Below are 27,539 nucleotides of genomic sequence, written 5' to 3'. Positions count from 1 at the left end.
ATTAACAAAATTTGACACATCAGCATTTTACTTGAGTGTTTTTTTTTCCAAGAGTACTGATATGTCTCAACATTAATTTAAAAATACTTCAAGTATCAAAAACCATGAAACTTTTCTTTCCCATGAAATGACTTAAACCTTCTCAACAAAAGAGAGCATTCTTGCTTAATCCCATCAAACTTTGCTTAGGATTCAACATCATATCTGGGGGTTATGAGAGGCCAATAGCTCTGTAGTTAGGTCCCTCATGGGGAAAGGAAATCAGAAAACTATACTTCAGATTTCCACATCTATTCTCATTCTGTTCCAGAGTTATTTTCTGTGACTTTTTATTCTCTGAGAGCTTCTACATTTAATATAGCTGAACAGGTTGAACTGGTGAGCTAACAACAAACAGTCCTTAGAAGAGGGAATGGTGGCTAGCCTTCTATAAAACACAAGAACCGCTAGATCTAGCCTCTTTACACATCCAACTTGAACTCCCTCTAGAAAGACCACATCTCCCAAGACCTCTAGGTTATCAGCTTCTACTTAGACCACCTGACGGTGTGTCCTTTAGCATTAACCTTTCCATAAATTCTAAGCTGAGGCAAGAAGCTTCTCCAGCAGGAGTTCTTTTTATGTACAGACACATGCAATGAGTTTGGTTTCTGATAAATTTGAATTTTCTGAAGAAATCTGTTTCATTAGAACATTCCTTTCACCTCTATTCCATTTGAAAAGGTAATTATCACTGCTGTAAAAAAACTTCCACTTGAAGAGACATGCAATATACACAAATCAACTGTCACTGTATTTTCAATTCCTAGGTAGAAAAAAAGGCATTGTAATATACCTGTCATTCTTACATGAACTGTTCTGGGTTCAGCAGTAGCAGTCATTTTTCTCCTTTTTAGTAGCTGATGCAGTGCTGTGGTTTTGACTTTCAGCCTGGGAACAGCGCCTGATAACACCGACGTTTTTAGTTGCTGCTCAGTAATGTTTACTCTGACCAAGGACTTTCTAAGTCTCATGCTCTGTCAGGGAGGAAGGGAAGCTGGGAGGAAGCAGAGACAGGACACATGACCCGAACTGGCCAGGGAGGTATTCCATACCACAGCACGTCATGCCCACTATATAAACTGGGGGCAGTTACCCAGAAGGGTGAGATCACTGCTCAGTCGGGCTGGGTATTGGTCAGCAGGTGGTGAGCAGTTGTATTCTCTTCCCTTGTTATTTCCCTTACCATTATGATTCTTGGTGGTAGCAGTAGTGGTTTGTGTTATACCTTAGTTACTGGAGTGCTCTTATCTCAGCCTGTGGGAGTTACATTCTTTTGACTCTCCTCCCTATCCTTCCAGGAGCTGGGGGGAGGAAAGGGGGGGGAGTAAGCCAGCAGCTGCATGGCTGACTGAGCTCAAACCACGACAGAGCTAATGTACAGGAAGCCATAAAATAAAGATCTCTTGAGGTGGCAGGGTGACCACCACCTTCACCCTAGGCACAATGATTGTGAACATTTCAAACAGGTGGTGTAAACTTAATCAGTACGTGCCTCTTGAAGCAGTTCTTTGGAATAACAAGCAGGTAAGCAATGTTCTTTGCAATAAGAAACATAAAAACTTACCAACATCCTGCAGTCAAAAGTGTATACAGTAGCATTACAACAAGTAAGCAGAAACAAGAAAAGAGAAGAATACACAGCTAGGGAACCGCAGGACCAGATGTAATAACTATGAAATGAATATGCAATTAAAATTTTTAGAAAGGAAGTGGGGAAACAGTGTAACAGGAATCCTTCAGCTCAGTGATAATCTGTTTCCATTTTACTACTCTCAGGAATATCCAGAGTTGCTCACCACAAAAAAGAAAGTGCTACAAGTGTGATTGGACAATGGAAAAGGAAGAGGAGACACGGGGGTTTTGAGCCAAGCTCAACTGCCATGGCAAATGACATGACAAAGATTAAGAGAGCTGACTAACAATCTTTTCTCTGCAGTATTCCACAATCTTCACTTGTTAACTTTTAAAGTCTTACTAGCTGCTGACCCCCAGTATACTGCCCTCGCAGATTTCATAAGACGGACTACATTCAGTCTTCCACATTTTACTCAAGAGCATTGCAAGAACACCTGAAAAAATGCTGTACTGTTGTCAGGTTTGTGTTGCAGTTTGGAAGAGAAGTTCTTCTAGCTGAAGTCAAGTCTTGGGAAAGTTGCTTTTTACAAACAGATATTTGGCTCTCTGACTTGAAAAAGGAGTCAGTCTGCAATCTGTTTAACTACTAATTTTCAGACTGGTGTAAATGGTGCAAATAAGGTAACTTTAAGTAAAGTTTTCATGTTACTAACTCATCTGCCATCTGACCTGCAAAGTCCCACCATCTGCTACCACTCAGCAGAAAGAAAGGAGCATCTAAATTTTTTTAAAAAGCATTTGCATCACCACAGGTGGCCAGGAGATATTAGAAAAACAACCATTTTTATAGCATTTCCCATTTTTGCTGTCTCTGCTTTCTCGAGGGAGCTTTATTTCAGAAACTGATGATAACCTAGTCAGTCATCGTAGCTACAAACTGCACAAGGGACAGTCCCTATCACAACCTGTCAAACAAGCTTATGTATAAAATCATAACACAGTAAAGATAGACATGCTGCAGTTTAGCTCTTACATTATAGAATGTGCTGAAATAATTTATAAATCAAGAAAACATTAAGTCAACACAGTAACATCATTCAATAAAAGCACTGAAAAAGATCCCAAGAGAGCTAGCCCAATCAAATGACACCACAAATAAAAAAAGATGAAAGCTCAGTATACATTTGAGACACATGGAACAGGATATTGACTGTTAGTTCCAGATGAAAAAAATAGTTGTTGGACCTTTCAGCGGACATTAGGGATAAAGTTCCCCCAAAAAATAGTGTAATATGGATATAAAGGTATGCTCAGTTTTCCTCTCAAAAGAACTTACAAAACCACAACAGAAAGACTATCACAAAATCATTGAAGTTTTCACAGAGTATTTAAGTGTTTTAAATCTAATGTTCAGAAACAACACACAAAACTACTTGGAAAGCTGGTCAGAAAAAAAAGCAGAAATCTCTTACGAGAAAGAAAAAAAAATGCCCATAGCTCAAGACTTCAGAGTGTAAACTGGAAAATCTGGAATGTGAAGTCATAATTAGGGACCAGACATCCACAGTGTGTGGGAAGTGCAACTACTGGATAAAATACAAAACACCAAGTACAGTCAATATTTCTTAATATGACATAACTAAATGAATTTACCTTGCACTGATAGGAAACTGCCAACTTCTTTTATTGGTGTATGAACAGTTTAAACTCTAATGCAAAAGCGTATAATTCATACATGTTACTGGTGGCGCTCCAAAGATAGCCATCTTCTACCTTCTGTGATACATCATTAACAGAATAGCTAAGCAGGAGATGAGATCTCTACTTGTTGAAAATTGTAATCCTCCAACAGGTGGCTGCAATACGTGCCTGTGGTTATATTCCTGGCAAAGATGCAGTGTTTAGCTAGCTCATCCTTTCGTTTATTTTACTATAATAGGATAACATAATGAGTTAACATTAAAAAGCTTAGGACTACTTCTGTGCTACAAAATTATGATTATTTAATAACACAGTCACTTGTGACAGAATTTTTCATAAAGCATTAATTTCTTAAACATCAGAAAGTCAGAGGATATTTTATTTTAACTTGAAATTTCAGAAGTTCTCTTGTGCATGTACAGCCATTAAAAATGGAAGCATTTAAAAGGCAAGCAGGCAATAGTTATTCAAAAGCCAAGTAATTTTTCAGAGAACATTTTCTAAACAGGCCTTTGCTAATCTATCCTTCAATAAGTTGCCCGTTTTCTTGCTTGGCCATCTTTTTTTTTATTATTTTATTCTTTTTTAAACCTCTTTTTCTTTTATAAAATGCTAACTGAAGAATGAAAGGCTGTAAAGATAGCCTGACAAGTAAGAACTCATGATATGCATGATGCAATAACTAGCAGTCTCTCCAGGAGATGAGAAACTAGTAAAAATGGCTTAATATTTCCAAAAAATGCATCTGCCATTTACATTCACTTAGTCTTTAAGATACTCTTTACATTTTAAGAAGAATAGGTAGGAAGAACTATGATGAAAGCTTCTACTGCTTGTTAACAGTAAATACCTTAAAAAAATCACAACCCTGTCTACTTCTGTTATTCCTAAATCTTTGGTCAACTTTCATTTTTCAGACTAATCTTTTATTCTGGTCATCTGCCACAATCTGTTTGGAAAGAAGCAATTGATAAAACAGGACAAGGGAGAAGATAAAAGCTTTCTTATGAGTTTTTAATACAGCTTTGAAGTTTCTGTTCTTTGGGCTATGACTTGAAATTTGACAAAAAATTCTGCTATACTTCAGGAACATGCCATTTCCAATCATCATCAAATGTATCAAAAAACATCCCAAGTTATGAGCCTCTGAAAACTAGATGCCACCCTCAGCATAAATGTGATGACAGCTGCTAGTTCTTGGAAAATTTATGCTTTCATTGGGTATTTGTTGCTTCTTCATGTTTATCATATACTAACAAAGAAGTAAGCATCACAATCCACAAAGTGAAACTTACACCAGAAATAAAAGTCTAAGATTTTAATTTACACTCTCTTCCAAGAGCCACTATAATACTAGCTCAAGAAACTAAGAGCTGTGAAAATTGTCTTTACTCTTAATGCATTGCCTAATTGCAGTCAGAAAGCGTGGAAGAGGAAGAAATAGGATCCAATGAGAAAAGAAAGTGAGGCTGTATACAGTTATTTAATGGCATGATGTGCAGGCCCACACTGAATTCTGAAACACTGCAGGACACATATAATAACAACAGATCTCCCTTGTGGTACCAAGAAAACAGACAAAAGATTTGGATACACAGATGTAAGACAGAGAGAACTAAAGGTTACCACCAGGCATGAGTAACAAAGATGACAAGAATATAATCAGTGTGCAACTGCAAACATTTCAATACAGCAGAGTTCAGCATTAGCCATGTTAAATTAAATTCACTGGAGGACATCCAGAAAAGGAGATCAGAGTGAGGGAATAGGACTTTTAAATAATCTGTTTATATTCATCATAAGCCATGAGCAATAGATCATAGAGTGAACAAAGCTTACTGAATTATTTTCATAAACTGTAACTTAACATCTTCAAAAAAACAAAGTCTGTGGGACCACAGTTAAGGAAAAGGGGAATTGTGGATTTTATCCAACATTAAAAAAAAAAAAAGTTAAAGCTCAGAAATATGTGGGATCAGCCACAAAAGGGAAAAGAAGGGATTCAAGGAAGGATTTCAGAGGAAAAAATGTTGGCAATTCTGCAAAAAAAACTATACTAAATGAGTGATCTAAGAGACTAAGATAAAAATCAAAACAGCCAAATGAGTAACATTAAGGAACAAGCAAGCACCAGAACAAGATGTAGGAGAAAGGACAGACAGCAAGGTGGAAGACAAACCTGGGACAAGGACGGGGTTACAGAAGCTTTGTTGGTCGCAGTTTCAGCTGAGTAAAAGGACTGCAGCCAAACTGGAGGCAATCCAGGATGAACTAAAGGCACATTTTATGAACTCAGAGATGAAGGAAGAATATGGGACTGGCTGTGCTCCCAGTTTTGGAGCAAGGTCAAACATGATGAATCTCCTAATTCTAAATGGGTGAAATCTAACTATTACTTAAGGCTAGTCTGAGTCCTCTGTCTTTGAAATAAATGGTCAGATCAACATTAAAATTCTGTTCAAATGAAGTAAATAATAAAAAAAAAAAGAAAATTAAAGAAAAAAAGCAAAACACAGAGACAAAGAGAGACACGAGGGGAGACAAGTCACAGATCTTAAATGTACTGTTTTAAGTAATATACAGTATCACCATAAGCTTTTTCCATACTAATTGTTAATTGTTTAATTTCTTTACTTAACCATTACCATTTATATTCAGCAAGATATTTTATTTACTCCCTCTAAGAAGCAAAATCAGCTAGAAGAAGTCCAGTATGAAATTCTCAGCCACTAGAGTTTATACTGTGAGGTCTAAACATTTTCACCTTCATAAGGCATGTAATGAATAAACAGGTAGGTGTTCCTGTACTGTGGTCACCAAGGCTGAAGCAGAAACATATTCCCAAACTTAATAGCAGCAGCTCTTGCCTTTGTGACATGCAAAATTCAGTTGTTGAGATCTTAGTGTTTAAGACCAATATACGCTCCTTTAAAGCAGATGTGCTACTAGTTGCATGCACAGGGCTATACGCCACTTCTGACGTTGTTTTGCAGAGCATAATCTATTTAGGGGATTTACACATAAAAAGAGTAACAGAGCATTTGTTTCTTATTGATAGTCCAAATTAAGATTATTGCTAAACCAGCAATATCTTATATTGTTCCCTTTAACACACCATTCACATGACACTACCCAAGGCTACTGCTCCTTTTCAGGAAGTCCATCCTGTCAAATAGTCAATGAAAGATAACTAGATTAATTCTCTTATTCAGACAAAGCATGGAATACCAGTTCGGAAAAGAGCCTCTTCTGCTTCTTTCCAAACTGTTACTTTGGTAAAATCTGTTTATAAGTGAGAATCAAATTTGTAAAAAGAATATTGTGTTCAATACTCTAAAGAGATTAGCTGAGTACACGGTAAAGCCAGGAGAACTTAAAACATTGACAGACTGTTTTAAACAGCCAGAAAAACAAGAAACATGTATTTTCCAATCACTTTGGTTAGATTTAACCATAAAAACTTTCACATAGTGTATGAATTTAGGTTGCCTGAATAGCCTGTTTTATAGTCACACTCTATTTTTTCAATTAATTTCAAAAAGAGTCTGAAAATGTTTTAAACATTTGTTTCTTGAAAAACAAAACAAAAAAAAAACCCACCCCAAAAATACAACATAAAGATTGAACACTTTTAGAGGGACTATGGAGTCATTCTGTAGCTAAGCTAAGTTATCTAGGCAAGTTGTTTATTTTAAGAATTCATTGGATAAATTTATTCTACTCATTTTTCCTTCCCCAGTTGTGTTAAATTATTCTTCAGGAAAGATGAGAAAGATTCAAAGAGTTAAAAGACTCATGTTCTTTCATATCTATGCCAATCATTTTTTGAGTATTTCTAACCAAGCTTCAGCTTAATGTGTAGAATAAGGATGATCTTAACTATATGAGTAAGGTATTAAGTAGATTAGTTAATATTTGTACATTTTTTCAAAACTCTTTTCAGAGGAGAAAAATTGTCTATCACAGGCATCCTTTTTAAGTTCTGTAAAGTTTTGTGACATGCAGTCTTACGTTTTGGTGAAGCAGCTGTTGAACTGAAATAGAGTACTTTGATTCAAAGAAAAAGACATAATGGATACAACAGATAAAGGATAGTATAGCAGACTAAGATATGATTTAAAAAGTTAAGAAATCAGGTTGTGGGAGAATCTTGAAATTTATGCTTACCAGGATAATAAAGTATCTAAAGTACACATCTAAGCTCAGAAAAATAGTTGGCCACTCTCATAAGGGTAATTTTCATTAAAAGGACTAACAGAATTCTCTCAGGAATGATAAGCCATTGATAAATCATGTCCCACTTGGCAAAAGAGACAAAAGATAACATTTTCAGTACTTACATCAAATGTGGGTGTGCTTTGCTGGGCACTCTGACTACATGGTTCTCTGAAGCAGTCAGTGAATGGAAGCAGAAGACCCATTGCAATAATGCGAGAACATAATTTTTCAGCTTCTTCTTGTGGTGCATTTTCCTGCTGGCTGAAGAGCTTTTCCAGCAGAGTGCGCCCTGCCAAGGTGATGGCACAGATCAATAAGACAGGACACAAAGATTTAGGCATTACAAATGCATATGAAGCATTTCAATTATTATAAATAAAATACAACACAATTTCTTTGAGGAAACCCTCAATAAAAGAACAATAGCAAAAAGCCACTGATAACTATTCTGCATTAGCTGTATTTAATATAGTTTTAGGGGACCAAAGTGATCCAAACCAAAACGCAGTGCCACAAGCAGCAATTCAGAGAAGTAAAACTTTTAAAGAGTGAGAAGAGACTTATTCCTATTATAGTGCCAGATTTCATGATCAAAGTGTTTTCTTTGTTATCTCACTTCAGCATGAAAGGAGGCCTTATGCTATAAAATATATTACAGGAGACAATGACAGAGGTTTGAAATACCATTATGACGTGTACAGTTAGCCTGAAAGAGACTACAAAAATCAGTTATACACACAAGCTGCAGTAAAATCTACATTGCAAGAATTTTAAATTGCTTGATTAAGCTCTAATATGTCAAAAGATGTCAAAGTTCAGATTTACTGATTTTTATCAGTATAGATAAAGATATGAAATAGATCTACTGGAGGAGAAAAGGCAGATGGAGTAATGAAGTTAATTTCATGTTTTAGTGTGGGCTAGCTGTGAATACAATTTTCACCTAGAACAGTTTCTATAGCCTGTTTTTCCACCCACTCACTGGAAGCCAAAGGTATTTTCCAAAAAAAATGTACTACACTATAAAGGATTTTAGTGTCATTTAAAGTAGTAATAACAACAGTAACAATAATACTACTGGATTTTACATAAAAATGCAAGATTTCTGTTTGAATGTTGATTTTATTAAAAATCTAAAACTTCCCAGGCTTTCTGAACATAAAAAGATTTTTCTTTCAAACATCTGGATCCAATTTAAAAAGGATCTTGTGACATTAGCTCAAAGTTTCTGTATTATTTTAACTTCATGTGGCAATACAGCCTAAAATAAACAATGCATTATAAAGTGTTAGAAGTTATTTCTAAGATTTTCCTCTCCACATCTAAAGATCTGCTAATTCTGAATTATTAGTCCAAGTTTCCTAGCTTTTTATTAGACACAATATAGTACATTCAAGAGGATAAGCTAGGGAATAAACTTGTAAGAAATACAGGTTTTGTTACATTTGCTGATTAATTTGCCTCTGGTGCTTCATTTCACCACATATGAGTTGACGTTAACAAAACTCCTTATTCAAAATACCCCTCTATTCCACAGTTGCAGCAATGTACAGCAATTCCCCACGTGAAGAAAAGCAACTGTACAAAACCATGGAAGTAAAGCACAAATATGGAGCTATCTGCCACAGATATTTTTGTGATTTCAGCAATGTTTCTTTGGAGTTGTAGTTGCCAATGCTTAGTAGTGTTGCAAAAGAACACTGAAAAACCTCTAGCTACTGCCCTCTTACTGAAATAAACGGATACTCCTAGCTATAAATACTGAGGTTAAGCTATGTAAGCAAATTTTAGGAAAAATAAGAACATAAGACTGGCATCACACTGACACTAGAGCACCAATAGATGGCACTTCCACTAGCCCTTCTGGGGCAAAGAACACCGTATTACCATAATATCAACTTACTTCACTAAGTTCAACAACATGGAAAGTTGTCTAGTTAAATGAGAGACTGCAAGTGATGAGGATAAGTGGGGAAGTCAATGCTTTAATGCTTATCTGAAGTGCACAGAAGAAAAAAATAATGAAAAAATACACAAGAGAAAGAGCACTTCACACACAAACCAAAACCAGGACTACACTTTTCTCTATGCTACATTAAAAATTTAAATGTTATCCATGAATTCTGAATGTCAGACTTGAAATATCTTTTTTTTTTTTGTCTGTATATTTCAACATTTAAATAATCCTGTCATGCTTAAAGACTCTTCTGCACATACAGAAGCAAAATAGCCCCCTCTCTTCCCCCTGCCTCCTTTTGCTTTAACCTAATTAACAGGAATAATACCCATAAATGACAAAACAGGAAATACACCACCCCTCCCCCCCTTTTTCCCCCTTAATCCACCCATTCTTTTGCTAATTTTCATAGCACTTCTTGACAGTCTTGGTGAACATGGAATCAGAATATTAGTCGCTATTCAGTTGCAATTTAACTTGTATAGTTGTTATTAACTATCATTGCTTAGTGATTATTAGCTATTGTCTAAACACACTTTAGCATTCAGATAATATAAGTATTTATGTATGAAAAAAATTAACTTAATTTCTCTTACTGTACCATGTGTTACTCATTTCATTTTGTCCATCAAACCTGAATTATTCTCTCCAGTGTATTGGCAGTCTTATAATAAATAGGGTAGTAAAAGTTATTTAATGATATTAGCTAGTACTTTTAACTTGAAAGAATCAACAGTTTAATTCAAACTAACTTTAGTACCAGTAAGCTGTCCTTTGCATCAAATATAGGTTGAGTCAAAGAAATAAAGGTTCTCCACACAAAGGTAATCATGTTCGGATAAAGCTGCGTTCTAAAGCTGCTTGTGTGTTCCTTCCAATTACTATGGAGATATGAGGACAGACATAGAAATCTGAATTACAGAAATACATTTTGCCTGTTCAGTTAACATATTTTACCAAACGCAAGCTGGAAAAAAATTTAATTTTCAAGGTATACAGAAAGAGCTTCACAGGGAACAGCTGTGAAAAAAAAATCTGTATCAATAGTAAACGGGTTATTATATTTAAAGCACTTTCTGGACAATATATTAAGAACAGACTTTTAAGCCACTGAAGTTTTGTACCTAATCAGCTAGGGCTTATCATACAATTGAATGTTCATTACAAGTGTCAGAACCACCCATCTCCCATGAAAGTTATGAAAGGTACAATACATATTTCCCTTTAAGGGAAGTGAGGAGGTAAACCCTACCAAAAGAAAGTGTGTCAGTACTGTCTAATTTCCTTGAGACACATCACTCATTTCCTTGAGACAACACCCAGCCATGATGAACCTTCCAATATTATGGCACTGCAGTTCTAGACAGGGCTGAAGCTTTTTTACATGAGAAAAAAACATTTGAAAGCCATCACTTACCAAGAAGCAGTTCCTCCCATGTTAAGGGCATCTGATGTTTTCTTCCCCACCTACTTTTAGCTAAACGCCAGTTGTCACTACAGTGGAAGCATTGCAGCTCCAAAGTCCTCTGCAGCTTAATCAGCCCATCTTATTGACTTCTGGCCCTACCTGTGCCTACATTTGATGTCAAAGCGATCTTCATGAAGCAGCAGAAATCATGTCTTTGATTTAGGGCAAGACAAAGGTGAAATTTTTGTTTTGATATAATGAAATACCTCTTTAACACTGGACTCCATAGGCTTTTAACTACCTCTGCCTGGAAGCAGAAATAGTTTTCCAGCATCCTGTCTGCAATACACATGCTTGGAACCAATTCAAATTAAAATGATTCTGCATCATATATTGACAGCACAATGTCAATCCCTGCATCTATTTGTTAAACAGCAAAACCAAAACCATATCTGTATGTAATGCATAGGCTAAATTCCTGTCAACTTCAACCACAAGATTCTGAGCTAGACCTTTTCATCTTTGGTTTATAAATAAAATGCAGCAACAACAGCTTTTTTCCTCAGACATCATTAATTACCTCATGTTTGTAACTTACATGAGGTAACACCTTCAATAGGAAGATGACTGCAAATAACCTAGGATAGTTATATGATTAATGTTTTCAGAATTAGCAAATAATAAGCTGATTTCTGTTACAGGTTAAATGTAATGGTAAAACAATTTCTCTTGGTTTCTTTTACATGCTATGAAAAATAGTAAAGAACAAAGATCTCTCAGATCAATTTTTTTCCCCTAACAGATTAAGTTTCTTTTTTTTATATTTTAAACAACCCTTCTTCCTAGAAATCCCAGATCATGAAGCTCCTGAACTCTATTCTTGCCCTCCTCCTAAGTATTAGTTTGGCTTCAGATAGGAGGCATATTAAGTTCTGAATCAGAGAAGATCTGCAGCTAAATTTCAGCCTTAGATGAAATCAGTATTCTGAAGACCCTGACAAAACCCTTGGTAAATTATGACAATAAACTCTTAAGTTATTTTTTAGGAGCTTAGAATGACTTCTTAAATCCCAGAGAGGGATAAAAAGATTTTTCTTTTCTTACAAAGAATTATACAATTAATAAACTAAAAGAACGTAAACATGAAATAAGTTTGGACATTTTGGGTACTCTGGCCTTCTGTGGATATTCTGTGACACTTTTGTTGCCATGACTCAGTCTGGGTCTCCTGGCTCACCATCCAAATTCCATATTCTCCACTTCCATGTCATTGTCACTTCCTCCCATTCCTATGAAGATGAAGCACTTTGAGCTTGTTCTCTCCTGTATGACATTACAGGTCTTCATACTATCCCTATAAGTAACACTGTTCATACAAACCTCCTCTGTAGAACACGTAAGCTATTAACTGCAGAATGAAAATTCACAAGTTCCAGTATGGTTTCTATTCATACTTTTTGAAAAAAACACACGTAATTGTATTCTTGACTGATCATTTTCAACTTCAGATTTACCGCAACTGCATTTACTCAAATGCAAGGTGGAAGGAGAAAGAACCTACCAAAAGACATTCTTACAAACATTATTTCATATAATAAATAATGAAACTTAAAATCTCAACTATTATATAAAATGCATATTTCATATAAGAATCCCACTTGGTACCACCCTGACACAGCCACAGTTTCTGCCTTGGCCTGGAGAGGTATCTGTGTGTATGTATTACACCTCCTTCCATACAGCAACAACTGCTACAGACTTTGGCTATCAGTACAGATAAAGTGAACCAACTTGCCTTACATACAGCAACAACTGCTACAGAGCTTGGCTATCAATACTGATAATGTAATGTGAACCAACTTGCCTGTCATGAGCTGCACTATGAGTCACTTTGGATGAAGAGGTTGCCTATTTTAGCAGGAAGCACATTTGGTCTATTACAATTACCTCATATTCCAGGGCAACCTTTTTTCTCCTCAAGCAGACACTAAAAATAAACACACTGTTCCAAAACGCAGGTCTGCCTTACACTTTATTGTCTATGGAATTACTGAATGTTGAAAGCATGTACAGTACTTTTCACAGAGAAATACAGTCAAATCCCAACTCAATGAATTGACATTATAGCTCTTTTCCTGTCCAATCTGCTTCGAAGACCAACCTTTCAAAAAGCTATGAGGTAAGCAATAAAATCCTTAAGAACTAGCAATATCATGAACATGTTGTTTCTGGCTTTGGATTTACTTAATTATTAAAAAGAGAGGTACAAATAGAAAGGAGAAACAGAAGAAAACTACAGTAGTCGGTCACACTAAAAAAAAAACCACACATGCACTGAGGCACTGCACTGCACTGCAGCAGAACTTGCAATAATGTTTCCCTAAGGATCCTGGTGTTATAAACTCACATTTATCTTTAAAAATCTGTCTCCTATCCTCCTTACACTGCATTTGCAAAAGCCTGGAGCACAGCTGTCAGTGAGCATAAGCTGAGACTAATGATAAAAATGAGTTATACTCCGAAAGCTCTCCCTTCTGCTCTTCTCCTGCAATTCTCTCCTCTAACAACCAGAGCACTATGCCACACTTTCACCGTTAGCACAACAGCTGTATCAGCACATCTTTACAGACTGGAGACAGACTTTCCATTTTAGTTTTTCCTGATACACAGTGAACAGCTTCAGTATACCACCACTTCTGAACACCATATTCAGAGTCACATCAAGGGTAACTTGATTCATGCACATACTGCTTACATCTTCAAAAGCTCAAATTGACTTGCTTTTTTTTCCCCCACTTTACTCTTATTTTTTTTTCCAATTTAGTGAGATCAGAAATGCTCACACAGCAAAGAGATTTTATAAGCTTTGAAGCCATAAGTACCATAGGCCTTGCTTTATTTTTGGGAGGCAGTGCAGGAAAAAAAGGAAAAGGAAGAAGACATGGGCAAAATGGTGTATTTCTGTTCAGAATATGTTTTCTATTTGTCTTACAAAATACGAAAAGATAATGATAGTCTTTTTACAATTGTTAAAATAATCCTATAAATTAAAAATAAATAAATATATATAAATATAAATAAAAAATTAAAATAATCCTATAAATTAAAAAAAAACAGAACAACAAAACAAAAGGAACAGTAAGTAGAGAAAAAGAAAATCTGATTTCTACAGCTTTCAAAAGTTAAGAAACACTGTACTTTAGATATTTGCTGCCCCATATATGTCTACATCATTCCTCCTTTCCATTTTTCCCTGTTTTTTTTTTTCCTACATATACCACCATCAAGGTCACAGCTAAGTGAAGCCTAAATAATCTGGCAAAGCACCTGAACTGTGCAGCACCAAACATTTCCCAAAATACCAGAAGGGGGAAAACATGTCTGAGACACATAAATACTGTAAAGATTTCCGTATTTACAGATGAGCTAGTAATTGCAACTACATGTAATTTCTTATATACTTTGCAGCACAAGTTTTAGTCTTTCATCTTATCTCCCCAAACTATACAGCAAAAGCTTGCTGAATCATTTCCTAGGGGCAAGTCAATCACACTTCATTTTCACCTTCCGGCAGTTTAATGTGCTTTCCTGGTTCTCAAATATACAAAGCACTCAGTAGCTAATACTTCACATATAAAACTAACATTTCAAGGATTAAAAGTATTATATTTCTTTAATATTTTACTTTAATTTCATAAACTTTTCATACCACAAGTTTTTCAGCTAACCTACACCAGTCTGCCTAGATATAAAGTGCAACACGTGACTGCTGAAAAAGACGTGTTTTTTAAAGGTGTGTATGGAACTTCAGGAACGAAACAGAACTGGAAATTAGTATTCTAGTCATCTCTTCAAATGAGAAGCCCAAGTCCTGGATATATTAAATATAAATTTGCACTAAAAAAGTAACAAGTTTGCCTCTTGCTTGCCTGAAGAACAACCTGGGAAATTATGACCAAAATTCCAGGATTAGAAAATTCATTTCTGGTTCTTTTTTTTGCTGCAGAGTTTCTACTCCTCTGCTGATTTAGACTGGGAAACTCTTCCCGATATCTCATATTGTGAGCTTGCATTGGCTGTTTTGTTCTCATTTTGTTTTGTTTGTTTTTAAAGGGATTGAATTTTCATTGACAGATACTTCCATAAAACCACCTGACAGCTTTCTCACAGCTTGGTTACATAAAACATGGAAAACCGACCACGCAACATGCCTGTGCGCACAATGTGGTTGCATAACTAAAAGAAAATAACCTAATCCTTCTACTATAAATAAACACAAATTAGTTTCTGTAAGTCTAATTTCCAGGCAACACAAACCTTAAAAATAGTAAAACTAGACAAGGTCTAGGGTTATGGTACAAATTACTGTAATTCTGGCATAAAAATATTTCTTTTTGTTCTTATTATCAGTGTAATAGCTAGTATCTACATTCACTGCCTGTACACAAAAATATTTTTTAAGGAAAAAAAAACCCAAGAGATTAAATATTGATTTCTTCACATATTTGTATTGCATTTATATATATATTTAAGTTTATTCTTCATATATATTTATATTTTATATTTTAGTATTTAGAACATTACTGAAGTTAGGGATATGTGCAAGTGTCTCGGAGTCCTCTGATTTTCTGTCTTCAAATTTCCTGGCTTTGTTCACATGGATGGTAGGAACAGAAGCCACGTACCATCTCATTCAAAAGCAGAAAGACTGTTTAAACAAGAGAATTTTAAAAAAGACACATATTGACACTATCTCCCTCTGTCCCTCAGTTTTCTACGCCTGCTTACACACAGTTAATTTTTGTAATGCTTGTAATTTCAAAGTCAGAAATATATATTTACCAAATTCCAGTGGATAATGTATTGATTGATTTCTTACATTCACAAACTCTTCAAACAAACAGAATAAAACTATCAGTTACTAATTTCACATCTATCACTTCTGTAGCTGATTATCACAGTAAACACCATGTTACTTTTGCCAAGCTGTCTGGATCTCTTGGCATCTCAATCTTCAATTTTATGCTGTCCCATCTCAGTACCCTTCTTGATTGTTAAAAAATTTCCACAAAATCTCTTGACCAGCTCTAAGTTAGAACCACAATATATCAGATCCTGTGTAACTCAATTATTTCCCTCCCCATCCATTTTAGCCACACAATAATCACTAATCATTTCAACAGATTCTGGATTGTGAAAGACAGCTTGAATAACTGTGTCACTGAGATTTCGACTTACTCAGCTAAACAAGCAACCCATTACAGTTACAGAAAGAGAATCACATAATGCTAACAGCTCTAAGTAGCACAGAAAAGCCAGGGAACACACATTAATATGCTCCCTTTTGGAAGCAAGGGTACAAGCTGCCCCTGGCAAGAGAATCCTGCTGATTGCTGCCAGGGCCACCACAATATACACAGGGCAAATGTAGCACCTCATACAAACTCTCCTGAAATTCTTTCAGGAATGCCCTGATGGAAAAAGTGAAGGTCTGGCAAAACGTGAAAACAGGATTCTCAAAAAAAAAAAAAAAAAAAGACAAGAAAAGATCCCAGATTTAATGAATTAAAAAGCCACTCCAAAAAGGATGTTACAGAGAGTTTTCAAAAAACCTCATCTCACTCTTTAACCATAGTATCCCTTGATCAAAACAAGTGGATGTGTTTTAAAACAGCTTGCTCCACTTGTGCTAGCTATGGGACATGGCAGCATCACCAACTGCAGCATATACCCAATGGTGTGTCAAAAGACTACTTAACCATATGCCTTATTTGCACAAATCATGTTGGAAAGAGCTAAGCAGTCAAGCTGAAATTCAATGCAGACCTCCATCCTGATGAATGAACTCCCAATGCCAGCCCAGTTCCCAATTTTGACATTTGTGTTATAATACAGATAGATGAAAGTTTACCAAAAATTTTACTTGGTAATGAAAATGTTGTCCTGCAAACACTATGATCAGGACAAAGGTTAAGGCTCAGCTCTACTCTCGCAATAATTATGCAATGAATTTCCACAGCTTGAACGAGCCTATGTGTCACAACAGATGGAGTAGAAGTAGGCTAAAATGAAGCTGTTCATCTCTGGTGGCAGTGAAGTAACATGACAGAGTCCCTTATCAAAACCACCAGTATTTTTTTCTTTGAGTGATTTGCACCATTTCCATTTTGTAAGGAAACCCAGATGAATTCCTTCCTATCATTCTTGCATTGTCTAGAAGGCAGTTGTACATAAAAAGTTATCAATGTAGTTTTATTGATTTTTGCTAAAACCATGCTGTATTTTGTTCTATTTTTCTTCATCCTTTTATCATATACCCAATAGCTAATTATATCTTAGAATTTCCTCCTTTAGGATTTATTCCAAAGCCTTGCTTGTTGCTGCAGTCAAAATCAAGACGATAATTGCCTCAGTCATTTGCTATAACAACAATACTTTTTCTGTAACGCAGATGTTATAACTCTGCTATCACCAGAGCTTTAAAATATATTAAAATATTTGTGATGGCCTGTGACAGTTCCTCTAGAATACTTGCAGATTAACAAGTCTCTGACGCACTCTGTCTTCCTAACTTGCACATTAAACTCCTTGAAATTTTGCTTTCACAGTGACTAAGATTTTACACCTTTCCCCCACACTGAATTTTCTGATATATGACATATGTATAACAGGAAAAGCTGACACAAAGTATTAAACTATGCTTTTACCCCTACCTTTCACTGTATATGTGACTATATATATCTTCTTATATTTCACTATATGTCACATATGTCACTAAATATCTTTCAGAAGCTGAAGTTTTGAAATACCAGACAATTTGCTAAATATGATACAGCAGTTGTACATGATACAAAATACCTTTCTAAAAATATAAATAAGATGTATGCTCCCACAACACTGCATGGCATGCCTCCTTTCACCTTGATTTCTCTTCAGGAAGAGAAAGAGAGTATTTAATGGTAGTTGATGCTTTCTGAGGAGATAACTTTTCCAGCATGCTCTTCAGGTTCAAGTGCAGTATTACAGCAGATTGTAAAGGTATATTCCTAAAATTTTCCCAATTATAGTGGTTTATGATAAAAGAGCATCTATATGTGTCTGTCTACCGAATCTTTTAGGCACCATATGCGTCTTTGGCAACTTCCATATTGCGTTTTCCAGGTACTTAGGTTCCTCTCAGCAAGTATTAAATTCTGTCCATCTTTACCCTTTTAGTTTCTGTGGTGATTTGCAATGTGAAGGCAGTATTCTGTGCCAGGTTCTCACAGACTGCTGGAAAGCCACAATTCTTTCTGTCTAGCTCTTTAAAGTAAGAAGTTCCTCTGATGTCTTTTGGGGAAACTATTACTAACAGCAACTTTTGTCAGTTGAAACTGGTACACATTTCTTTATAATTCAGTTTTGTAAAACTTCTTTATTCTCAATAGTTCTCCATTTCACTTGACATTTAATGCAGTCTGGCCCACCTCTACTTTAGAAGCAAATCCAAGTATTTGCTCAAGCAGCCACAGGTCACAAACCGAAACTGAACTGAACTAGGAAGCCTCTAAAGTGGGAGACAAGTAACAAATTTCTTTCAGCCTATTAGAGCTGCAGCATGCCTTAGATTTCCTTCCTCTCCAGGACCTGTGCACACAAAGTCTGAAACTCCTCCAACTTTAATAACTGCTGATTTTTTAATCTTTATCATGATGTACAAAAGCTTTTAATCTTTGTATCCATAAACAAAAACCAGTATGATAAAGGGGAAAAGCAGAAAATCAGAACTGCATTTCATGAAAAAGAATAAAATACATGCATACCCAAATATTTGTGCAGATATGTTCCTCTAGACTTCGTCTCAATAAAGCCCAAGCATATCTCTCTTGCTGTAGCTTGACCTTCATATTCTTTCATTGATTTTATAAAATATTTCCCTCTATTTCTCAGCATACTGTATTGTCTCTGCATGACAGAACAGTGTTTAGATACACACCCTCTATTATGAAGGCAATGTTTTGCTCTAATTGGGTTTTTTTGTTGTTCCCACACACACACCCTTTTTTTTAATGAAAACCACCTTTTCTTCCATGGATGTTAGCAGATGTTTAATTTTATGTATGTTAGGAATTACTTTTACAACTGTGATGTTGTTTACACATATACACACACTACCTCATAACCACTGCTTCTTACTTTTGCAAAACAGGTGACAATAGTTCTGTCATCTATGAATCTGCGGATGAAAGAAGTCATATTCTGTATTTATCTGACAATAAAGCAAGATTTTGCATCAGAAAACATAACCCACTTCCTTTTCATGGGCAGAAAGCCTAACTATTTCCATCAACATGAAAGAAACTTATTCAGGACAGAAAAATACAGAAATAAAACAAAGAATAGTCATTTGGTACTCAATGTAACACAGATCATCTCAACTTCCCTAAGTTCCTTTGCATGAACTGCAATGTAGCAAATCAGAAAGTTGCTGCTGCTTAGAGGAAACAACAGTGTGACACAGCTCCTGAACCCACTTTGATGTCTTTTCCAAAGCACTTAATGAAATGCAACTAGCCTTGTCACATGAAGAGGAAAGGAGGAGGTGACACAGCGTAAAGTACTAACATCCTACCACCACCTTCCTTTCACTGCTTCTCAGTGCATTTGCCCTGTTACCCTTGTATCAACACACCTCATCTCCCCAAAAGATAAAACATATGCCTCTAAGTTTCCAGAAATTGTTGTATTCCACCTAACTGCTACAGAATGCTGCTTTGAAATGTACCTAAAAATAAATAAAGCCAGTCACAGAAACACCTACATGTATATGCTTCATCACCACTATTCCTTATGCAAGTCCAAATTTTGGCAGGAGTAGTTTATAACGAATGCACTTGGCCATATTCTGAGTGAGGCTGGTTAAACAACAGCACAAACAAAATATCTTAGGCAATTAGTATCTTCTCATTTTCTGTCAGGATGATTCACATTAGAACTTGATCCCTCATATACAGGCAGAAGAAAATATTCCTAGAGCATGAAGAAAAAATGAGGCCTGCTTCAAGATTTTTCTTTTTCTGCGAAGTAGTCTACCCGGCTTACGAAAAAAAAAAAAATGAAAACACAAACCAAAACCACTGGACAAACCAGCCCCCAAACCACTAAGTGATTTATAAATATTTTTTAAAATAATAAAGCACAATTAGATCCAAGAAATATTTTCAAACTTCAGCTTCTCAAAGCTATTCCCTCTGGAATAATCCACTGCTCTTTCATAGAAATGAAATCACTGAAGCACACAATGTCCTTTAATAACCGGTTCTACCCAGATCCCATGTGTGGATATTATACTGTGACTATGTCTCAGACCCTAGAAGAGATGCATGGACCTCCAGCTATAAGCTGCCCCTTTTCCATCCCAAAAGAGTTTAGCAGACAACCAGACATGATTCAGACTGCCAGTCAGACCTCAGAACGGGGTTGCTGCTGAGAGTGTTTGAGATGCAAACACTCAAACCCATGACCAAAACCTGCTACTCCCAGTGAAGTTCTAGATAAAGATCAAAGCATTAATCATGAGACCCCATGAAAACAAGCCTGTGGCAGTACTGCATTCCAATGACATTATTCATATTGCTCTGATTCCCATATTGCAGCACTTTAAAGTAACTTTCCAGCATTCAGCAGTCTTTCAAGAACATATAGCAGCCCATTTACAAACACATTTTACTGTGGTTGGACTGCAGTATTGCAGCCCTACTCTCTCTCTCCTCTCCCCCATTTAGGTTTACAAGGCAAAAAGAAGATCTTTCCCTTCAGATGCTTACTAGCAACACTCAATATAATGCGTGATTCTATCACATGAAGAGTTGCTGTTGGGCAGCTCCACTAGAGGAGTCTGTACTGCCATCTGATTAAAAAAACCCATCTGTATTCAGGGAGACCTTACAGCAGCATTCCAGTACCTAAAGGGAGCCTACAAGAAAGCTGAAAAGACTTTTTACAAGGGCATGGAGTGATAGGTCGAAAGGGAATGGCTTTAAGCTAAAAGAGTGGAGATTTGGATTAGGCATTAGGAAGAAATTCTTTACTGTGAGGGTGGTAAGACACTGGAACAAGTTGCCCAAAGAAGCTGTGGCTGCTCCACGCACAGAAGTGTTCAAGGCTAGGTTGGATGAAGCTTTCTTTGAGCAACCTGGTCTAGTGGAAGGTGTCCCTGCCCATGGCAAGGAGGTTGGGACTAGGTGGCCTTTAAGGTCCCTTCCAACCCAAATCATTCTATGATTCTACAACTACTGATAACAAACATCATCAGTGAAACAATAAAGCATAAGTAGTCTTAAATAACAGTTGTGTGATAAATAGTCTCCTATATTACAGAAGCCAGTAGATACAAATCCATATCGTGGCATTATCACGTGAATCACAATGAAAAAACAAACCAACCAACCAACCCCCAAAACAATCCTTTAGAAATATCTATTTTGTCTTATAAGCAAATTTTCGTCTATTTTTTTTTTTCAAATTTTCACATACTTATCTATACTGAGACATTTATGCCTGCACACTCTGTACTTGAACTGCAAGAGAGTGCAGATGACATTCACACAGTGCAGAGGTGAAATAAAGCAGTCTTTATAAGAAATAGGCTGGCACTCCATAGAAATCAAAAAGCAGCTGTGAGCACACAAGCACAGGACTAACAGGTCTTGTCTTATGGTAACCAGGACTTTTTATCTGTCACCTGTTTACAGCTACAGCAGGATAAATATAAATCTCTGAAGATAAATTAAAAGATAAATGATCTGTTTGAAAGAGATGCATGCACCAAGTGTGTTACAGCTAGCCAACAGAGATTAGAAAGGGCCTGGGTTTGTCTGGAAGAGTTTAATAACCATCTGGGGCAGCTGATGAGACTTTTACATTCAGTTTATGTAACAGACACCCTTACTAGCTCCTCTGCAGTCCCTGCACTTCAAATTAATGTGAGGATAAACTCCTTTTTATTAATTTGTTCTATTAGCTCTTACATTGCTATTAATATTTGGAAACATCAATTTAATTTTCCCACCAAGATACTCTCTTAATGTTAGTGTGAATCATTCATTGACACATACTAAAGCTAGAGAGACAATCCTATTCATTCAGCTTCAGCTCTTGTCCTCCTGGGACTACAACATAAAAGCCATGGTTTCACTGTCCATCAGGTAATCTAGAACTTGTAATTACTGTCACTGCAATTTCAAATACAGCTGTCCTCATCATTAAAGAAATAGATGCCTGGATTACAAAATGCCCATAACTTTGTTCATGCGAGATTCTTAGCCAATGTATCAAATTTGAAATACCATGCTTATTTTTAACACAAAGCAAAATTTAAATACACAAAGTCTCTACCATTCAAGCTGTTGGCTTCCATCTACATTTTAACATTAAAGCAGACTTAAAAAAGTTCATATTGATCATTGTGAAAACCAAATGGAATACAGCCAGACCACAATACACTGCAAAAGTAGGCCAGTCATCTGCATAGAACCTGCTGTCATTAAAATTGATGACTAAATTGTTGTGGAATATTTTACTTGATTCTAGTTAGAAATGTAGAACAACACAACAGTCACTTGCTCTAGGCAAGAAGCTTTTTTTTTTTTTTAAAGATAGGAGTGAACCACTATGAAGAATTTTATCCCTAAAAGCCTGATGGCAAATCCCCAGACTGATGCATCTCATGCATGCAATTAAAATACAACATTTGTCAAAAGCAAAATTCAAATTACAAGGAAATTATTTCTGTAATTGTTGCTGTGCAGACTGATTTAAATAAAGAGGCTTTTCTGCTCTTGCAGCAATGACAGCCAGTTTGTGGGAATATTAATGTTAAGTTTAATTTCCCTTTTTTATGTACACTAGTTATTTTTATATTCTTGATAATTTACAGCTTGCAAGTACATTCTTAAAAAGAAGAAAGATCAAAGAGAGATGAAGCGTTATCAAGCCTCTTCCATTTGCCTCATTTCAAGTTTTTCTGCGGGAACTGAAAGGTATAATTGTCCTCTGCCTATGAAGACAGCTAGTATGTACATGCAAATGAGGGTCACCATCATTTCCATAGGAGACAGAACCACTGTTGCATTGGGCATTGGTCCCTTCACAATAAGTCTAAAGTGGTGGTAGGAAAACACGATAAAACAAAAATTATTATAAGTAAATCAAAATCTTGAGAGGAAATGTGAACAAGTCTGTTTCCTGGGAAATAGGACTCTAAAATGTAATTCCATGCTCTTGAAGTTTGCCACATAAAATTTATTTCAATCACAGCACCATCATAAAGAAGAAAATCTAATTACTGATGATGCAATTTAAAGCTTTGCTCCCACAGTTGTTTATAAGCTGTCAAATGTCTAAAGAAAAAAAAAGTGCTTTTTATATGCTATAAATCTGAAAACAGTGTTCACCTCAAATTGTAAAGCTTTAGGTAGGGATGCCTGAAACAAAATCTTAGAAAACAAGTGGAAGGGATTTAAAGCACAAACAAAAAATTCAGCTCACTTCACAGGGGCTGGTCTCCTTCAGAGGGGGCTGGCTTTTTTTTGTGTTAAAAACTTAAATTCTAACTTGCAAGCCTGAAATTGGGGATTTCTATTCAAGGCTACTGAAGAATTAAAGTATTCATGTGATCTGAATCTGGAAAATAATGTTAATTCTTTACCTGAGTATTTCAAGCTCCTGGAGTTGGCTGCTGTGCAAAAAAGCCACTAATATTAATTTGTTTCCTGACAATTTAATTCACCAATATTAGTGTGATGTTAAACAGAGTAGAATGTGCACAAAGAAAGCAACTATGAACGCAAATGATTACAAGTTCTATATTTTTCAATATCTATAAAACAAGATAAGTCTTATGCAAAACAGTTGTTGATTGCTCAACTTTTTTCTTACATGTGGTTATTAAATCACATCATTGTTCCCTTCATAAACCATACTATTTTGTTTAGTTTTTGTAAAAGCACAAATATTCTCACTCCATTTTTTTGCAAATAGCTCAGGTACATACATGGTTACCATGCTCATGAATCCAGAACAGACTTACATTCAAAACAAACCTGATCATAGATTCAGCTGTTTTAATCTTGTAACAGATGCTCGTAGGGCATTTTTTCCATATTCTTAGTTCTACAGTTTTCTTAAGTGAAAAATAAATGGAATAGGTTGCTTAGTTTCCTCTGTATACATACCTCCTATGTGACAGAGGCCTTCTCTATTTGTGAATACATTAGCTTTATATAGAAACTTCAGATGTGGGAGAGAAAAGAGAAAAAAAACCCAACAACAGCTCAAAATGCAGGAAAATATAGCCATACAGTGTGAATAGATATTCATGTTATCTCATTTGTAAACTCTATATCCCTATGCCTTTATAAGAGGATGTAAGATGCCTAACAGACAAGGTGAAAGAATGCTTTCCTGAATGAGTCACCCCATGTAGCCTGAGCAGCAGCCTGTCACAGCTACCAAACTGTATTACCCCCAGTTTCCTTTCTCCATTTTATGCTGCCTTTTCAAGTCATTAACATTTTTTTCTTCTCCTCTTCCCCCTTCTGAAGGGGAAATTAGCTCCTTTCTGTAGTGCTGTCCATCTGTGCTTGCATGGCTTTTTGCACTAAGCAAATCTTCATCACTGCCTCAGTCTAACACCAGGTGCAGCTCTCAAATATTTACAGTACATCAGAACAGTGCCTAGCACAAGAAAACATCAAACAGGATCACAGTTACGAAAAGCTTCACATATGAAAGATCTCTTTATGCAGAGAGCTGGTCTGCCTACAACAGTGCAGCTCTTAGCATTTTTTGAATAATTAAGGCATCCAGCTTTTTCCTACAGGATTTAGACAAAGGAGAAACACAGAAAGAAAAACTTCAAAAGAACTGTACACTTCCTTTACTGGCAGTACTGCCAGCCTGACACTGAATGGAGAGGTTATGCTCATTAATGAAATGTGACTGTGTTTGTAATATCAGGCCTTCAATTTTAGAACTGTCAGCACAAGTAAAGACAATTTTATATGCAAAGGACTGAATTCAAGTATCTTAAATATATTTTCAAAGACACTCTGGGAAACAAATAGCTAACACCAACTTAATACATGTCACTCACCTGAAAAGACATTGGGAAATGTCTCTGTAGAAGCCTGCACCCCTGAGGACTTTCTTGAATGAGTCAAAGGCACTCTTTCTGTTTGAAACTTCTCTCTAAACCCCTTGTGCTCCAAGTAGCCTGCAGACCCCACCTTCTGAGTTACCTCATATTTGTGGTTAGATACCTCTTCTGTCCAGTCTGCAGAACGACTAAATAAACCTGCCAAACTAGCAGACCTCTGCTTCTTGATTGAGACTTTTTCTGCTTTCTGGAAGGACTCCTGCCTCCTCACAGAAAGTGGGCTTTGGGATGGGGAGGGAGAAGGTGAATGGTTGGGAGAACTCAGTTGTCTAGTTGTGGTTTTGATGTAACAAGGATTAATAAGATAGGGTTTAAAGCATCGGGAACCAAGCATCGGACTGTCTGCTGTCCCCTGGGAGGACAAAATGCCATCTTTTATTTCCATGGATAAACCATTATGCAGGTCCTCTTGACTGGCTGACAGAGTGTGTTTCCCTTCCTGAGTCTCAGCAGCATGATCAGGGCCTGCATCTGAAATACCATCCTCTGTTACTGAGCCCTGCAAATCAACGGCCTGCACTTCAGCAATTTTAGTCTCAGTGTCTGCTACAGAGGTTGGAAAAGGTTGTGTGGAGCTGTGTGTCTGAGACCTGTTTTCCACCACAGTTCTATATAAATCATCTTCTAATTCATTAGCTACAGCATCCACTCCAGCAATAAGCTGTTCCTGTTTCTCAATCAATAGCTTACGTTCTTGTGTTTCAAATAAGCCGTTACCAGGAGAGCCTGTGCCATTTACTGCTTCTTTCCCTTCACGTTCAGTTGCACAGGAGACGGGAATGTTTTCCACAGTTTCAGATACTGCTGGAAAAGCACCCTCAGTGTCTGGGCTCCTCTCTTTGTCGGTGGTAGTTAGTGAAAGAAACCGTTCAAAATCTAAGGGGGCTGCTTGCGAATTAGCCATGTGTCCGCCCATTGTTTTGGTGACAAGGTCCTCAGTTCCAATGTTAATTGCCCCCTGCTGCTGCTGCTGCAGTCTAATAGCTTGCTGGATATCAGAAAGCAAATCCTCTTGTTCTGTGGCTGAATGGAAACTGTATATATCCGTATCAGAGCCAGAGCTGGTCCTTTGTCCATCCTGTGTCTCTGCAGCAGCTGGAACAGTTTCATTCCTGATTTCAAAATGTTCTACATCTGTGTCTGAGAGACCCCCTTCATCTGCAGAGATGCTTATATCAGGAGTTTTGGTAACAATTGAATGAGTACTGTCCAGCTCTCCAGCCTGCAAGGCCTGGCTTTCCAAAACATCCTCCCGTGAACTACTATTCCCATCTTTAGCCTTGGACAGATTTTTTCTGATCCTCAGATTTGAAAACACTGAAGCCCTCGAGTCTGATTTACCCTTCTTCTTACCAGATTCACTTCCTTTTGCATGCTTCCCCAGTCCCCTTCTGCTTCCCGATACCTTCTTTGTGCCATCCGTATCCTTAGGCCCAGAGGCATCCTCTCCTTCATGCACATCACCTGTGTTTTTCTTTAGCTTCCCATCTTGATTCCCCATGATTTTTCGCAGTGCAACACCTTCGGCAATCAAGCCATGCTCTCGGATTTCATTCCATTGGCCTGCCGGCGAGATCCCCTCTAGCGATCCAGGTTTGTTTTCAAGCGGTGATGATGCAAGTGAAGCAAACGCTTGCTGTGACTCTCTCCCATCTGCTAGAGCTGCCTTTTCGCATAATGTGCTGCTAGCGCTGGGTTCCGCTGGGACATGCTCAGTACAGCACTGAGAGCTGCAGACAGCTCCTTCCAATGGCTGCTGTTCGCAGAGCTGCCTGCTCTCCGGGTTTCTGCGGCACTCCTGTTTCTTGAGGAAGGATTCTGTGAAAAGTGTTTCCTTTATAAAAATCACTTCTTGTTCCACAGATTTTATTGCCTGCATTGCAAACTCAGATCGTCATCAAATCATTTATAATTTCAGGACTTAAATGTTCAAGTGCCTGTAAAAAAGAAAAAAGTTAAGGCAAGGTGCTTTAATTACTCCTGAATTGTTCTGCAATTGTTTAAATTAACACACTAATAACCTTGGAAAGAGAAATATTATGATTATTTACTAGTTTATAAGGTGCTTGAGCATATGCTACTTTGACAGATTACACAGTACCTCTGGTGATTTACATGTTTACTTTTTAAAGGCCACCAAAATACAATACATAATTTTAAAAGGAAAGTCACTCTGAAAGTAGATAGAAGAAAGAAAGATAATAAACAAGAAGTTCTTTCCACAGGTTTAAAAAGAGTTGCACTCAAAATGCAATGCATTATGGTAATTACACTAAAAAAAAAAGCTCTTACAATTTGTATTCTGAGAAGGCAGATAAACTATTATTCCCAGGAGAATCAACTCATCAATATTAAAACACACCACCATTGTTTTTCCCAGTAAGAACATCTGGCATGAAACAAGATAAAACAAACAAGAAAAATAGCAGTATTCAAATGCT

At 36.7% G+C, this 27,539-nt stretch overlaps 1 protein-coding gene across 2 annotated transcripts in view; it reads right to left on the bottom strand.

Moving 5' to 3' along the window:
• Positions 1-26,992, bottom strand: part of FMN2 (formin 2) — a 158,677-nt gene extending 131,685 nt beyond the window's left edge. For both annotated transcript variants that reach the window (XM_057414483.1, XM_057414484.1), the window contains exons 1-2: positions 25,036-26,992; positions 7,659-7,825 (exon numbers count right to left, since the gene is read on the bottom strand). In XM_057414483.1, the coding sequence (XP_057270466.1) occupies positions 7,659-7,825; positions 25,036-26,977 (2,109 nt within the window). In that variant the 5' untranslated portion in view covers positions 26,978-26,992. The remainder of the gene's footprint in view (positions 1-7,658; positions 7,826-25,035) is intronic.
• Positions 26,993-27,539: the final 547 nt, after the last annotated feature.

Source organism: Pezoporus wallicus, unplaced genomic scaffold (genome assembly GCF_028554395.1).
Source record: "Pezoporus wallicus isolate ANWC-B61680 ecotype Strahan unplaced genomic scaffold, APGP_CSIRO_Pwel_v1 contig_8042, whole genome shotgun sequence".
In the NCBI taxonomy this organism is placed as follows: domain Eukaryota; kingdom Metazoa; phylum Chordata; class Aves; order Psittaciformes; family Psittacidae; genus Pezoporus; species Pezoporus wallicus.
Note: the sequence above shows the minus strand (reverse complement) of the source record. Positions and strands in the feature narration are given on the sequence as shown.